Genomic DNA, 18,546 nt, shown 5'->3' on the forward strand with positions numbered 1-18,546 from the left:
AGGAAACGACAAATTCTTCTACTTACTGCGTCAGGGAGCTTAGGAAATGAGGATGGATATGAATATGCAGATGCATATTTAATTGATATGATAAAATTTAGAAATTCATTTCAAAATTAAGGATTATTTCCATAATGCATTGTTCTGATCTTTAGACGAATTTGACTCCAGTTTTTGGCACTCTCTGTTTTCATTCTTACAAGTTTAATATTATTTCGGATTTCCGATATTGCAGCTTGAGCATCACCGAAGAGACATTATATTGTTATAACGACCATAGAATTTGCGGGATACCGGTATATCGAATCGACATATTTATGAAAATGTTTATTGTAAATAGATTCAATTTCGTCACTCTATGTAAATGTCGAGTTCAAGGACATATCAAGCGATTTTTCTTTTGATGTAGAAGCTTTTGAATGAATTCTGCCTCGTAAAAATATGAAAACAGGTGAGATAATGAAGGAACACAATCTGTGCCTATAGAAAATCCAAAAGACTTTGTTTTTAATTCAGGGGTTACATGGTTTTCAATTTTTTTGTTTTCGCTAATTCTATGGTTGTTATAACGATCTAGTTTGCAAATACAAGATACGACTAGTTTAAAGGCCGCTTAGCATGTTTCGTATCAATTCTTATGCAGTTCTTTACATACTGGATTTAACTAAGGATTACTTCATTTCCCTGATCAAGATATGACTAAACAATCGATCTTTGATGCTATTTCTGTTCCATTATTGTTCTTATTACTGAGAGATGAAGATAACGAACAGTGATAATCTCATAACTCCCATAAGCAATACAAAATAGACATTTGGGCAAACACGGCCCCATGGATATACCAGACGTTTAATCAGTTGCCTAGGAGGAGTAAACATCTCCTGTCGAACTGTCACACCTTCCATGAGCCATATATCTTGATCAGGTAAACGGGGGTATCTGTAGTCAAAATCAGTATGCCAAGAACGGCCTAACAATCGGTGTGAAATACGTCAGATTAAAATCGTTCGCACCGCAGTTAAATTGCGTTATTGAAATGAACTGCACTTACTATCATTTTATGCCATTTACTATCCACCATTGCGAATACGATTTATACTGAATGAACAAGTAATATAACAAATAGTAATCAATCAAGTGCAAAATTATGACTTTAATCGAGACTGTAGAAACCCCTGACTCATCAACATTTGTTAATAGCCTGTCTCGTTTTAAAATTTGATCACATGTAGAACATGTTCTCGCGTATCCAATCAGTTAATATACATAAAAACATATGCAGATGATAATGGAATATACATGTACCTACCCAAATGTGGGAAGTTAACGATGTAGTTTGCCTGATAAGTTTTGATTGCATTTTAGAGGTTTCCAATAGTCCGTTTTCGATTCTTCATTTTAAGGATTGATAACATTGGTTATTGTTTGTTAACTGGTTATTTTTCATTGTAATACTGCATATAATCTTATGGAATTATAAACCATACTGATATCAACAGTACAGCGTATGAGATCATTATTGTGATATGATGCGTGATAAGAATATTCAAGTAAACCTGATATCAACAGTACAGCGTATCAGATCATTATTGTGATATAATGCGTGATAAGAATATTCAAGTCAACCACATTCCACTTTTTTTTGGGCATACTGTTTTTCCCTATGATAACTCTAAAACTTCATAGTTATTTCGGATTTCAGACATTTCGGTTGAGCATCACTGAAGAGACATTATTTGTCGAAATCCGCATCTGGTGCATCAAAATTGGTACCGTATACGTTTTATATTTAGCTGAACCTGCGATTGATTTTTCTGCCCATTGAGAGAGCTCACATAACAAATGAATTTAAAGGTATATCAAGTAGGGTTGCAAATCATTATTGAGAAAAACGCCAGAGATGGTTAGAGTACCTAAGGACTGTCAGATAGCAAACTAGACGTACATCTATTCACCATGTACAGTGTAGGAACTCTCATATTGCGAAAAATTGGATTTTCATTATTATTTTATCAAAGTGTTGTCTCAACAAGTGATTTCAAAGAAAATAATATCACTTTCGTCGTGTACGGTGAAAGGTATTGCACTCCGATCGTTTTGGTAGTCGGTACAGTTGGACAGCAGCAATGTATGAAGGAGTGTCTATCCAGACCGGCCCTGTGTGGCGGGATCAACTACAAGAAGAAACACTTACTCTGTGAACTTGTGAACTCAACAGAAAAAACAGAAGGATCATTGGACTACATACGGATGCCATTTGATCAAGTGAGCACTACATATTTAGTTTACCGCAATTAAACATTCCGGATATAGACACACACACACATCTATCTTCCGCATTTTATACTTGTATGCATTTTCGAATGACTCACTACTTCAGGAATTAGCATTACTGGTAAAATTTATGTTATCTGATTTTTAGGCAAGTTTATTTAACATTCAATCAATGTAGAGGTGGAGATAGTAGTTAAAAATATGATTTAATTTTACTTGATTGGTTGAACACGCTGAAAAAGGTTCGTTTATATTTTATAAATTTAACTAGGTATAGGGATACACCCCATGACAACCAAGACGGTACTACTTTTTCCTTTCTAATTTTAAATTGCACCATGGAACACTATTACGTCGAACTATGAATTTGAAAATCAACAGAATTAAACGTGCATAACGAAATACTGTATTGACTGACACCTCCTTCATTATTTCTAAACAAACATGCAGTCTTTGTTTATTAGTAAAGTTGCATAAAACCTTAACGGTAAAAATTCTACATGTTATGTCATATTATAGTTTAAATATTTTAATAAATCAGAAATCTCTTTTTCTGATAAATGACGCAACGTGTACATGAAAGGTGAAGATAACGAACAGTGATCAATTTCATAATTCCTATAAGCAATATAAAATAGAGAGTTGGGTAAACACGGACCCCTGAATATATTAGACGTGGGATCAGGTACCTAGGAGGAGTAATCATCACATATCAACAGGTCACATCCGCTGTGAGCCCTATGTCTTGATCACGTAAACGGAGTTATCCATAGTCAAAATGATTGTGCCAAGAATGGCTTAACAACTGGTAAGAAACAAGTGAAACAGCATTCAACCCAATAAAAGGTTGTATTAACACACTAAATTGTTATAATGCCCATAGAATTTGCGAAATGCTGACTTTAAACGAGACTGTCAAACCCATGAGCCATCAACTTGTTTGTCAATAGCCTGCCTTGATTTAAAAGCTTGTACATGTACATGTATATATGTTATAGACAGGACCACAATGTAAACTAGTTTATACAACTAATTGTGGAATCCTGTATAAATAAAGGATATTAGTAAAAGCTGATCATACGCAAAACAAGCTCTTGTGTATCGAGCCATTTTAGAGATATAAACATCTTACGCAGGTGATAATGGAATATTGCTACTTAAATATGGTAAGTTGACAATGGAAAAGTTGAAATTATCCCATTTATCATAAAATTGAGTTGTTAGTTTGCCGTTAATATCTATTTCCAATAAAATATCTAAGTATGAAGCAGAAATGGATGATTCTTTGGTGTCTTTAATTTCGAGTTCACAGGGATAGATCGAATCGATATATGAATGAAAATTAGTGTTGCTAATAGATTAAATGTCGTTGATCTATCTAAATGTCGCATTTAAGCAAGATATTATATTCTTTTCATGTAGAAGTGTTTGAATAAATTCTACATCATATGAATATAAAAGCACGTCAGGTAGCAAAGTAGCAGAATTCGTGCGTATGGAAATTCCAACAAACTGTTGGAAGACCTGGTCGCCAAAGACTACGAAAATATTGTAAATGAGGTTGATTGATTGAATATTGTTTAACGTCCCTCTCGATAATATTTCACCCTGTTTACAAAGTGATTTTTAATGACTAATTGAATGACTAATTACATGTAGATTACAAAGTCTAGGCTATGAAACAAACAGGTGCCCTTGGTAGGAAGTACTTTAAAGTTGATCTTACATTGCGAAATAAGCATAACCTACACATATATGTAACCTACGCACATCTCTCATATCTACGTATGTAAGATATATATATTCTATGAAAGAAAGGTATGAAAGATATTTCTTTCTCTCATATCTACGTATGTAAGATACAGATATTCTATGAAAGAAAGGTATGTAAGCTATTTCTATCTTTCATATCACGTGACGTTTATCTTACATATCCCATGACGTCATAATCAATACACAACTAGCTTGCAACTTACCTCGCTTCGATTGACGAACACTAGCGTCTGCAAAGCTCTTGTACAAAAAATGACAGATTGTAATGTCCCTGATAATCTCCAGGTGTATGTGACCAGCCACAAAAATACACATTCCTGTTTTTATATTCATATGAAGCAGAATTTATTCAAAAACTTCTACGTGAGAAGAAAAAATCTCTCGCTGTGACCTTCAATTCGACTTTTAGATATATCGATGACGTTTTGTCTATTAACAATGATAGCTTTCATTCATATGTCGATTTGATATATCCCTGTGAGCTCGAAATAAAGGACACCACAGAGTCGTCCACTTCTGCTTCATACTTAGATATTTTAGTGAAAGTAGACATTGACGGCAAACTGACAACTCAACTGTATGACAAACGGGATATTTTCAGCTTCTCCATCGTCAACTTCCCACATTTATGTAGCAATATTCCCTTATCACTTGCATATGGTGTTTATATATCTCAACTAATTCGATATGCAAGAGCTTGTTCTGGGTATAGTCAGTTTTTAAATCGAGGTAAGCTACTGACAAACAAGTTGATGGTACAGGGATTTCAACAGTCTCGATTGAAGTCAGCATTTCGCAAATTCTATGGTCGTTATAACGATCTAGTTCGTCAATACAACCTTGCATTGGGTCAAATGCTGTCTGACGTGTTTCACACCGATTGTTAAGCCGTTCTTGGCACACTGATTTGACTGCGGATAACTCCGTTTACCTGATCAGGATATGGGGCTCACGGCGGGTGTGATCGGTCAACAGGGGATGCTTACTCCTCCTAGGTACCTGATCCCACCTCTGGTGTGTCCAGGGGTCCGTGTTTGCCCATCTATCTATTTTGTATTGCTTGCAGGAGGTATGAGATTGATCACTGTTCGTTATCTTCATCTTTCATTATACCAATTTGTGTTTTTGCCTTTGTACCTGATTTTCTTTATCACAGAACAGACACTTATGGGTGGGGAAATATGCTGATAGTGAACACAGGTTGGTTGAACGTCTTTTACAGCTCACTTGACTCGGCGCAACTTCCTCAAAGCTCACATTTTACTACTAGTAACAAATCTTTGTAAATTATGTTAGGCAACATTTAAAGTTTCTAGCTAGTAAATAACATATGTCTTTATCATTCGTGGGACTGTCTTCTAATTTTTGGAAAACTGTGCTCCATGAAAGATTTTGTCATTATCCTCTACTGTAGCATTTTTTCCATAATATAGGATACATATCTATTCTTGATGTTAATAGGGAGCTTGAAACGGATTCAAACTTTCCAAGCATAAGGTTTAAAGGTGTTTTTTCTTCTATGTGAGATATCTATAAGGTATCTGAAAATTAAAAAGTTGTTCAATTTTACGTATGACAATATATCTATTTTATTGTATATTGTGGAATACAATTCATTAACTAAATAATTCATAGATTAGTTCGTAATTTGTATTATGTCCGATTCTCAATAATCAAGCCATTATTCATCAGGGTTCCTCCCATTTTTGCACGTATATTCAAAAGTAACTGATGTGCCTTATTTTTACTTTCTTTTTATTGATTATATACATTAATGGGCTTCCATACATTGAATATATCGTGAAAAAACAGGAAAACGTGGACAGTGATTTTTATGTTGAAAGTTACTGACTCAATATTGTGTATATTATATAAACATAGGGTATATGAATTATAGTATCTACAAATGAACCGTTTATTATAATGTTTATTAATTATTAAACATGCTAATAGGTACATATGTATAATTTCATAAGACATGAACGAAATGTATTTATAAAAATTGTATTTTGCATGTGTTTAAAAATCATCGCTGTTCAGCCAGATGGGAAGCTTCTGAAGTGTCTCTAAATAACCATTGATTTAGATACAACATGGCATTATACATCAGGAAAATAATATTGACAGTCGCATATTTGATAAATGATGTTTTGATGTTTGTAATGGGTAATGTTACCTGTGAATACTATTTCAATAAAAGTCGGAGAGCATGACTAAAAGAAACGAATAAATTTGACATTGACATAATGTGTTTGGAATTTCAATCGATCTTGTTTTTGTTTCAGGCGAAGTTGATGGACGGTTGTCGTTCTTGTTTAGTCGACCAAAGATGTGTACTTTTGTCCAGCAATCGATCACACTGTGTGAAGGGTATGCTACATATGGAATTAAGATGTTTAAAAATCATTTTCAATCACTAAATGGTCAATTACTGGTTGTTAAGAATTAACTCTTGTCACCATTTACTCCAATTGATGATATTCGTCATACGATCATGGTTTTTTTTCGTCATGATTAGGTCATGAAAGTTTTCAAAACTTCGGGATTAATTGAAAAACATAACAAAGGATAGTAAATTTGCACAATTCGAAATTGCTACTCTCCTTGGGGCTATTTTTAATATCTTATCCCTATTCTATCTTTAGGAAAAATTTGAAAATTCTTTTCTATTTCGTATATGAGATGATACCTCTCCTTTATTTCTCGTCACGTGTGTTATCACGTGAAAACTGCTAGATACTCAAAAGAGTGGAAACATAAAGGACATAAGGATCAACGTTCAGTACAAGATTACTTACCTGACATTATCCAATAAGTGAACAAAAGAAACAGACCTCCACTCAAGACTGGTTATGCTGTCTGACTGTTCAAAAATAGCTTTAATCATTATTGTCTTTGTTAATGTGTTTACCTGAACCTGTCCATTCTTAGAACAAATGATGCAATATTTTTAAGTAGGATATAAGCCTCAAACTGTCTATTTTGTGAGAGAAAGAACTGATCTCGGCCCTAGGACAGTTTTTGGCTTATATCCTTTACATAACTAAGACTAATGAAATATTTCATGCTTTATAAGATTTTTCCAAGAACTATTGTAGAAGACTCCAACAAAATTTTATTTTCCTATCATCAATAAGTCTAAATAAATATTTTATTTTTATGACATCACAGGAGAGTGGAACTACTTTAAATCATTTTGATCTTACTGAAATGGATTTAAAAACTTAAAATCAACAGATTGCTTGTGAATTAATCTTTTCACAATTAAACTTCTTCGAGTCATTTTGCTGTATCAAGTCTCACGTAAAATAAGGAATATTTAGACATATCTTTATTTTTGATAAACGGGATCATATCAATATATACCTTAAGGAGAAAATATTATAATTATGAATCAGTTATGATATATTGGTTTATCAAAGTTGTAAAATTACTAAGGGTGCTTTAACAGTATTACTCTGAGAAAGATCCTGATGTTCATGGGTGGTAGGGTTATTTCATAGCATATCATTAACACATTTCTTTGAATATAGATGCAAATAAATAGCAACAGGAAATGCTTATGTTAGAGTCCACCTCTGGTATATCTCTTACTTCTGTATCAGACTGATTACAGTTCGTTGTATTCACCTTCTATGTTCTATATATCTAGCCAGCAAACGTATAAGGTATTATTGAAGAGATTAACAATTTCCATGTTAACATAGGTTAAAGGCCGAGGTTTGCAAACGGTCAAATTTCCTCAGGTAAGTTTAGTGCGGGGTGGAGCTAAATTAAGGCAGGTGTGAGGCCCCGACACCGGGGAAACCCTGCTAGCTTGTATATACCGTCCCAAATGCACAGGATGTTGTCTGTACTACCTGCATTACCTGTACGTTTTTGAAAGATTGAAAAATTCACGGTAGTCATTTTTCTTGTGCAAATTAATCGAAACGTTGATAATTAAATGTAAAACTTATACGGTACCAATTTTGATGCACCAGATGCGCATTTCGACAAATAATGTCTCTTCAGTGATGATCAACCGAAATGTTTGAAATCCAAAATAACTATGAAGTTTTGGAGCTAAATATAGCCAAAAATAGCGTGCCAAAAAAGTGGAGCCAAATTCTTCCAAGGATAAGAGCTATGCACGAGGGAGATAATCCTTAATTTTGAAATGAATTTCTAAATTTTATAACAGCAATTAAATATGCATCCGTATTTTCAAGCTAGTAACGAAGTACTAAGCTACTGGGCTGTAGAGACCCTCGGTGACTAACAGTCCACCAGCAGAGGCCTCAACCCAGGGGTCATAATGTAATAATTAAATCTAATGAATCAAAGATGTAAAAATTAAAGCTCGATAAATTTATCTTATATAAATGAGAATGTTAGCCATTGAAAACTTAGGCAGAATATTCTTTATTCTATGTTTTCTTGTATCCATTTGACTGTCTTCGTCAGATACCCGGTGTCCCACGATGGACTGCCAACCATACAGTTTCCGACAGGAGTTCACGCGTACTGGAGTTGATTTTCTGGCTATGTACAGCTGATGTACCAATCATTGTCCCACGCCCCGTGATGACTACATGCATATATTCCAAAACTGCTTAGAAAGTTTTATTTAGTTTGAATTATTTTTTCTGCACGGCACACCAGAATTCTCTAGTTACCAAAGTTGTCTTTGTGACTCGTCCATAACGTATGACCTACACAAACAGTCAGAGCATTCAGATTTTCCAACAGTTCCTTTGATAATTGATCCAGACAGTCTTCCTCTGGATCCCAATTTCAACCATTATACGCAAAAAGGAGCACCTATAGCGGCTAACTTTTCTTCCGATAAGTTGACAGTGACATCAATCTAGTAATTAAAATTAGATGTTAAATATGACAGTGACATCAATCTAGTAATTAAAATTAGATGTTAAATATGACAGTGACATCAATCTAGTAATTAAAATTAGATGTTAAATATGACAGTGACATCAATCTAGTAATTAAAATTAGATGTTAAATATGACAGTGACATCAATCTAGTAATTAAAATTAGATGTTAAATATGACAGTGACATCAATCTAGTAATTAAAATTAGATGTTAAATATGACAGTGACATCAATCTAGTAATTAAAATTAGATGTTAAATATGACAGTGACATCAATCTAGTAATTAAAATTAGATGTTAAATATGACAGTGACATCAATCTAGTAATTAAAATTAGATGTTAAATATGACAGTGACATCAATCTAGTAATTAAAATTAGATGTTAAATATGACAGTGACATCAATCTAGTAATTAAAATTAGATGTTAAATATGACAGTGACATCAATCTAGTAATTAAAATTAGATGTTAAATATGACAGTGACATCAATCTAGTAATTAAAATTAGATGTTAAATATGACAGTGACATCAATCTAGTAATTAAAATTAGATGTTAAATATGACAGTGACATCAATCTAGTAATTAAAATTAGATGTTAAATATGACAGTGACATCAATCTAGTAATTAAAATTAGATGTTAAATATGACAGTGACATCAATCTAGTAATTAAAATTAGATGTTAAATATGACAGTGACATCAATCTAGTAATTAAAATTAGATGTTAAATATGACAGTGACATCAATCTAGTAATTAAAATTAGATGTTAAATATGACAGTTACATCAATCTAGTAATTAAAATTAGATGTTAAATATGACAGTTACATCAATCTAGTAATTAAAATTAGATGTTAAATATGACAGTTACATCAATCTAGTAATTAAAATTAGATGTTAAATATGACAGTTACATCAATCTAGTAATTAAAATTAGATGTTAAATATGACAGTTACATCAATCTAGTAATTAAAATTAGATGTTAAATATGACAGTTACATCAATCTAGTAATTAAAATTAGATGTTAAATATGACAGTTACATCAATCTAGTAATTAAAATTAGATGTTAAATATGACAGTTACATCAATCTAGTAATTAAAATTAGATGTTAAATATGACAGTTACATCAATCTAGTAATTAAAATTAGATGTTAAATATGACAGTTACATCAATCTAGTAATTAAAATTAGATGTTAAATATTGATAAGTTGACAGTTACATCAATCTAGTAATTAAAATTAGATGTTAAATATGTTTGCGTATTTGCATATGTATTTTAATGATACTGCAGTTGCATGCACGATGTTTCGAGGAAAATTACGCTGATAAATCTTAAACTTGGTGTAAACAAAATTTCATTAACGTACAATGTATTTACTTATAATTAATCTGTTTAGCATCAAATCGATGTCCGTGTAAATTATATTCTAACAATCCATAATAATTATTATCAATCGTACCAATTCCTAAGCATAACCTACTATATTCTATTATAATTGATGTAATTATATGCAAAATTTACTTATATTATTGTATAACTATCTCTACATGAAAGTTCCCTCTCCAGTTGGATTACGCGGTAAGCATCAAAAGATTGCATGGGCGCCTCGATCGCCAGATAAGATAGATAGAGTATACACAAAGACTAGTAACTAAATATCCATCAATTTCTAGCATTCTATGTAAAGTTCAATTTCTCTTGATTGACAAGGGTTCACAGGCCAAGTAAATAGAAGGCGGTGCTCATTTTCTCCGTCTTTAAGTACTTAAGAAAGGAGCAGATGCTACTAAACCTATCTAAAGGTATAAATTCTAGCAAAGAGGATATGATAATAATTTTTGTTCATTAACTTCTGCTCCATCTGATTAGAAATGAAAACCTCATGTTTTAATCTACCAACAAAGTCGTCTTTTATTCATAAGCAATGTTTCTTGGAAGTAAAGAGTAATTGGCTTGGAGGAAATAATTAGAAAAAAGGGTCATTTAAAACGGTGGGGAATTTAACTGATACCGAATTATGTACTTTCAGATCAAGGCAATCTAAATGATTGTGCTTTCCTACATACGTCATCACCTCACGTGTCTAATGGAGTATATATAATGAACATTCCTGTGTTAGGCCGTGTGAGTGTATTCTGTGAAATGGAGATGGACGGGGGAGGTTGGACGGTACGCAATTAGTTAAACTATTTGCACTTGCTATATCGATTGTTTACAACTGCAATAGTAATGGGCTATTAGAAATAGCGGAGAGAATTGTTTATATCAATCGTTAAATGAGCTAGATCATATATACCGTTTTAAACGTTGATTGAAAATGACATCAAGCAAAAATGTGTACATCAACTTCAGCAATGTACCCTCACAATGTCGTGGTTACACTTGTTCATGGAGTTTTCACAAGTCCGCTAACATGGAAATATTCACACAAAGAAGATGTAAAGATATGAGTTTGCTTCTTTATAATGAGTTTTGATAAGCTTTATTCGTGATGTTCCCCTTCAAAATATTACAGCGCGATGGATATTCAGGTAACAACAGATTGAATTAAAGAAATCGTTAGTTCATATTAGTTCATACCGTTCTAACCCGATATTTGCACCCCCCCCCCACATGTCGAAATTATTAAAGCTACGATATATAACCTCTAATTATTAAGGAATTTATCCGATTCCTTTAAAGAACTCATTCCCTTTTCTACATTGCGCTGAATACATTCCACAGTCATTCAAGAATATCATGAAAATGCTGGTTTTAAACAAAATGGGATCATTGATACGCCCGTAAAACTTACCGACGCATTCTTGAATTTGAGAAGATGAGAAAATTCTTTCTTTCTTAACTTGGTGGTTTCGTATGTCTACCTTTTTACAAGTCGACAATTTGAAACCAGTCTCAGAACTTTTCGTCGAGATCCCTCGCTATAACACATTTCTTTACTACTGTCCATTTTCCTGTAATTCGGGATTGTTAGCTTATTTGCATTTTGAGCAAATCTATCAGTATTTTTAGATTTTCAAAAAAAAAACTCACCAAAAGTACAAGTAATTATATTCGACAAGCTATTAAAGTTATTTGAAAATATGGATATAAAATTAATGTAATGGTGAGTACCATTGAACTAAATTATTTGAATGTAAAACTTATATGGTACTAATTTTGATGCACCAGATGCGCATTTCGACAAATAATGTCTCTTCAGTGATGCTCAAGCCGAAATTTTGGAAATTCGAAATGACAAAAAACTTGTAAGAGCTAAAAGAAAACTTAGCCACCGGGCTGTAGAGACCCTCGGGGACTAACAGTCCACCAGCAGAGGCCTTGACCCAGGGGTCATAATGTAAAACTTATACGGTACCAATTTTGATGGACCAGATGCACATTTCGACAAATAATGTCTCTTCAGTAATGCTCAAGCCGAAAAAAGGAATCTATGTACCTGTAATTCTGATATTTGAAATTCTTTTCATTTAAGGTATTTCAGCGTCGACTGGATGGTTCAGAAAATTTTGATCGAACATGGACGGAATATAGGAATGGATTTGGAGACTTAAGATCTGAATTCTGGCTAGGTAATAGGCTCATAATTAAAGATTGATGTCCAACCAATTTTTCACGATAAAACGTAAAGATAACGAATGGAGATCAATCTCATATATCTTATCAAAATATGAAATTAAGAGAAGGGCAAACACGGAGCCCTGGACATACTAAATGCGGGTTAAGGTACATAGGAGGAGAAAACAACCTTGTTGACTGGTCACATCTGCCATAATATGTATCAGTTAAACGGAGTAATCCGTAGTCAAATGTAGTCTTATTGAACGGCCAAACATTTGGTATGAAATACGTAAGACAGCATTCAACCCAGTGATAGGTTGTATTTGCAAATTAGAACATTATAACGCTCATATGAATGGTGAAGATAACGAACAGTGATCAATCTCATAACTCATATAAGTTTCGAAAATGTCCCAGTAACATCAACTAATTTGTCAATCATACAAAGAACATGCCAATGTATCGAATCAGCTGACAGACATCCACATGGGAAGTTGACGATGAAAGTCATATCGTTTGTCATAAAGTTGTTGTTAGTTTGCCGTTAGTATATATTTTCATAAAATGCACAAATCTAATGCAGATATAGAAAACCCCGTGGTATTTTTTATTTCAAGCTCACTGGGATATATAGAATCGAAATATGAATGAAAATATTGTTAATATATATAAGACGGCGTTGATATATATAGATGTCGCGTTGATAGCCAAAATAAGAGAGTTCTTTTCATGTAGGAGCGTTGGAAAAATTGTATCTTATAAGAATACAATATAAGATGAACTTAGAATGGAACACAAGCGCATTCCAACAGATTATTGGAAGATCTGATCACGAAAGACTACGTAAATATTGTCAACGAGGAACTCCAGTACATTTTTCTTCTTCAAATAAACGTCAGAGTACTTGTGTGTAGATCTATAATAACAAATTAATTTTTACTTGATCCATTTTTATTTAAGAAGCAGTCGTCTAAGATGTACAAATGCTAGTCTTCAATTTATCACGAGGAATAGTGTATAGAACAAGACCGTGTATAAAAAACAGAAAAATGAAGATAATTAACACAGACAAATCTCATACATGTAACTCCTATAAGGAGGACCAACACAGACCCTGGATATACCAGAGGCGGGATCAGACAAACACAGACCCTGGATATACCAGAGGCGGGATCAGACAAACACAGACCCTGGATATACCAGAGGCGGGATCAGACAAACACAGACCCTGTATATACCAGAGATGGGATCAGACAAACATGGACCCCTGGATATACCAGAGGTGGGATCAGACAAACATAGACCCCTGGGTATACCAGAGGTGGGATCAAACAAACATAGACCCCTGGGTATACCAGAGGTGGGATCAGACAAACACGGACCCTGGATATACCAGAGGTGGGATCAGACAAACACGGACCCTGGATATACCAGAGATGGGATCAGACAAACATAGACCCCTGGATTTACCAGAGGTGGGATCAGACAAACACGGACTCTGGATATACCAGAGGTGGGATCAGACAAACACGGACCCTGGATATACCAGAGATGGGATCAGACAAACATGGACCCCTGGATATACCAGAGGTGGGATCAGACAAACACGGACCCCAGAACACACAAGAGGTGGGATCAGACAAACACGGACCCTGGATATACCAGAGGGAGATCAGACAAACACGGACCCCTGGGTATACCAGAGGCGGGATCAGACAAACATGGACCCCTGGATATACCAGAGGTGGGACCAGACGCCTAAGAGGAGCAAGCATCCCCTGTCTACCGGTCACAACCTCCATGAGCCTACATTTCGATAGGGTCAAGGAAATAATTTGTAGCCACACTCAGTGTGTAAAGAACGCCCCAACAATTGGTATGAAACACGTCATACATCATTTTACTCAATGACAGGTTGTATTGGTAAATTAGAACTACTATAACATTTGCAAAGTGCTGACTTTAAACGAGAATGTAGAAACCCATGTAACATCAACTTACTTGTCAGCAGCCTACATCAATTTAAAACGGATAATACGCAGAACAAGATGCTGCGTATCGGATCAGTTGAAAGACATAAACACAACTTGCAGGTGATTATAGAATATCACTACATAAAGGGAGTTCCTGTGGGTCAATTTTATTAAAAAAAACAAATGTTTATGGCCTCAAGAACCATGATCTTGCATTGATCGTGAGGAATGGTCGTCTAAAGTATTGAAATGCTGATGTGTTTATCAGGGGATGACTACTCCTCCTGATCAGGATATGGGGCTCACGGCGGGTGTGACCGGTCAACAGGGGATGCTTACTCCTCCTAGGCACCTGATCCCACCTCTGGTATGTCCAGGGTTCCATGTTTGCCCAACTATCTATTTTGTATTGTTTATAGGAGTTATGAGATTGATAACTGTTCGTTATCTTCACCTTGCATTTATCAGATATTTCAAAGTCTGATTTCAACGTAATGTCAAGAAACGTTTTTGGTTGGGTATTTCAAATAAGAAGTATATATGTACATGTAAAGGATACAGATAACTCAACTATTTTGTAAATAAACATACAATCTTAAGATATCTCACAAAAGCATTAAATAAAACCCACATATTCATATAGAAAAACAAAATATTGAATGGTTTCGTTTTCCATGCAATTCAATATGAACGTTCTAGATATTAATCGGTCAACAGGGGATGCTTACTCCTCCTAGGCACCTGATCCCACCTCTGGTGTGTCCAGGGGTCCGTGTTTGCCCAACTGTCTATTTTGTATTACTTGTAGGAGTTATGAGATTGATCACTGTTCGTTATCTTCACCTTGCATTAATCACAATTTGTACAATTTTTGTCCTTCGTTACTTATAAATACAAATCTATTACATATGATTATAAATACTTACCCTTGTTATTGTTTAAGGTAATGACAAACTTTACTACTTACTGAGCCAGGGAGCTTACGAAATGAGGATGGACATGAGTGACTTCGATAACGAGACACGATACGTCAAATATAGGAATATTGCTATTGGCAGTGAAACAACCAAATACGTCATGTCTATATTCGGATACTCTGGGGACACTGGTAAAATATTTCTTTTTGTAAAACTGTTAGATGTGAAATGCAAAGTTTGCATGTAATTATAACCTGTGTTTTACACGGAGGCAAACTATGCACAATGTATTTGACATTATCACACGTAATGTTTTTTAGGACTTTTCGATTTTCAAACTCGGTATTTTCTGCTAAATGCTTTTTCAGAATGCTAGTAAACATCGGTTTGAATCCTCTAACATGCTCTTGCACAGTGTTAGTCATATTAACTTCCATTGAATTAACTGATTATGAATAAAATGTAGGAAATAATGCTAGTTCCCGAAATGCTTAGAATGCTTATACCACTGTTATTGTTTGGGTGGCCCCATGCTGTAAATACGTCATTTGTAACTTTCTCTCAATTTCTGCAAGAGAGAGCTTGTTTGACACCGAACGTGAATACATCTCATGAAATACACAACGGACCACTATGTTACTACCAACCAGAATAGCAACTGCAGTACTAAATAACTTTAACAGCGTAAATTTTATTTGTAATTACTCTTTAATTTTTCTTGTAGATGATTGCTTTGCACAGGGATCACTCCCCATAAATGGAATGAAGTTCTCAACAAAGGACCAAGACAATGACCTCGATTCGAGGAACTGTGCAAAAACATTCCACTCTGGATGGTGGCATAGTACATGTCACTGTAGTAACCCTAACGGTTTATATCTAGGAGGTCCGACGCAGGTGCACGGAAAGGGCATCACGTACGCTCGTTTCAAAGGAAATAAATATTCCTTGAAGAGTATACAAATCATGGTTAGAAGGGTGGGATAGAATAACCAACATTGATAATTACGAGGTGGTCTTTCAAAGCTTAAAGCAACTCGTATCACTTGACTGTAAGACCTTTTGATTGATTGATCTTTTCCGCCACACTCAACAATTTATCAGTTATCTGGTGGCGCCCAGTTTTTATTGATGGAAGAGAGAACCAAGATACAATGTACTTGGGAAGAGACCACCGACCTTCCGAAAGTAAACTGGAAAACTTTCTCACTTACCGGCGCGAACGGGATTCGAACACGCATTCCTAATTTATTCAATAGAATGTGTTGAACAGACGATTTGCCATTTCCCAAATTTTCTTCAATCTTTCGTACGGTCCAAAGTCTGTCTTTCCGAATATTGTCATTCAGTAATTTTACCTTTTTGTCGATTTCCTCTTCTGATGTACTGTCCTCATATTCCTCAAACAATAATTTGTGACATTTGAGCACCAAGGAACGAGAAACATTTCTGTGTGATTCTGTCAATTCTAAGTTCTTGTGAGCAACCATTGGAGTCAAACCGAGTCACATGTAAAATTATATGCCCTCTTGGTGTGCCGCGTTAGACGCTGGCATCGCCATTTCGCTGGACATTTGAACCTCCTAATTGTAGCACTATTTGTCATAATTCATTTAAATATTAAGCCATAGTGATGAAATTTACCGAGTATATAAATCTGTATCTAAATAAAAACTCTATAGAATATACATGTACTCTCAGAAAATGAAGGTTATCCATTATCACAGAGGCTCATTTTAGAGAGTTTTTAATTTTTGTTTGTAAATATTTTTGTAAGGATTGCAGTATTTTATTGTTTATGAAGTTTTCAAAAGAAAACGATATTGATTTAAGTTTATTATCTCTATATCAGTTTAAATATTCTTTAGAAGAAATGTGTCATCTAAACGTTGAATTCGTGACCCTGCAAAATTAATGTGCTTTAAATTAAAAAAAAAAAACTTAACATTTTACTGCATTTTTTGTAAGCACAAAATGACTCGATGCTTTGTTTACATAACATACATTAAAGGCTAAACTATTGCTTTTATTGCTGCATTCAGAAGGTCACAATTTTGGCTGTCAATATTAAAAGAGTTATAAATTTAATGTTTAACATCAAAATCGAAAAAAATATTTTTGTCAAAAACTATAACTGAGTATCATGATTTACTTTTACCCATAAATATTTAGTAGGATATTGTAATGGTACCACACTGTAAGCATACCCTGATACATATTTCAAAGAAATCATGTGCACTATGTGGCGACATTGCATTGCTAGTGTAAGGTGAAGATAACGAACAGTGATCAATGTCATAACTCCTACAAGCAATACAAAATAGATAGTTGGGCAAACACGGACCCCTGGACACACCAGAGGTGGGATCAGGTGCCTAGGAGGAGTAGGCATCCCCTGTTGACCGGTCACACCCGCCGTGAGCCCCATATCCTGATCAGGTCATGTACATGTGTTTGATAAAGGGTTTATAAATGATGAATAATTAATTATTTTATACTTGTAAATTTTCTTTACTTTTTGGATTAAGTATTTACAAATCCATATCTGAAATCAATTGTTTTATTTCATGTTTAATCTCAAGGTGTTCACAATTCCCAACTTTGATACCTCTTTATTGTCTCACTACGTTAGTGGTAATTGGTTATTACAACCTATAAAATTTAAAGTAAGATGCAAGGTGAAGATAATGAACAGTGATCAAGCTCATAACTCCTACAAGCAATACAAAATAGATAGTTGGGCAAACACGGACCCCTGGACACACCAGAGGTGGGATCAGGTGCCTAGGAGGAGTAAGCATCCCCTGTTGACCGGTCACACCCGCCGTGAGCCCCATATCTCAGGATTGTATTTTCTTTGATTTGGTTATGTTTATCTTTAACCTATTTTACAGTTGTAAATGAATGTTATAAAACTTTCCCCTGATTTTCCAACTTTCGGTAGTTTATTTCACTGGTAAAGTTATACCCAAGTACGCGGATCTGTCAACGTTGCCACACGTGCGAGTTTGCATGTGAGTATTTCTACAAAATTCTTTATGAAATTAAGTTTAATGTTTTCCTTTGTGAACTTTTTCATTTTGGTCTTTGTTAAATTCAGATGTATCGAAACCTGATTTTTTCGAAATTCATGTTTGTAACATTTGTTGATATTTGGACTTTAATAT

The 18,546-nt window shown here is 34.4% G+C and overlaps 1 protein-coding gene across 1 annotated transcript; it reads left to right on the forward strand.

Moving 5' to 3' along the window:
* Positions 1–1,947: 1,947 nt before the first annotated feature.
* LOC125676788 (ficolin-2-like) lies at positions 1,948–17,836 on the forward strand. Its single transcript, XM_048914609.2, has 6 exons — positions 1,948–2,265; positions 6,333–6,417; positions 10,958–11,097; positions 12,404–12,500; positions 15,406–15,570; positions 16,104–17,836. The coding sequence occupies exons 1-6, from the start codon at positions 1,957–1,959 to the stop codon at positions 16,364–16,366; spliced, it is 1,059 nt and encodes a 352-aa protein (XP_048770566.2). The 5' UTR covers positions 1,948–1,956; the 3' UTR covers positions 16,367–17,836.
* The last annotated feature ends 710 nt before the right edge of the window (positions 17,837–18,546 follow it).

The sequence above is a fragment of the Ostrea edulis genome, chromosome 3, assembly GCF_947568905.1.
Source record: "Ostrea edulis chromosome 3, xbOstEdul1.1, whole genome shotgun sequence".
Taxonomy (NCBI): Eukaryota; Metazoa; Mollusca; class Bivalvia; order Ostreida; family Ostreidae; genus Ostrea; species Ostrea edulis.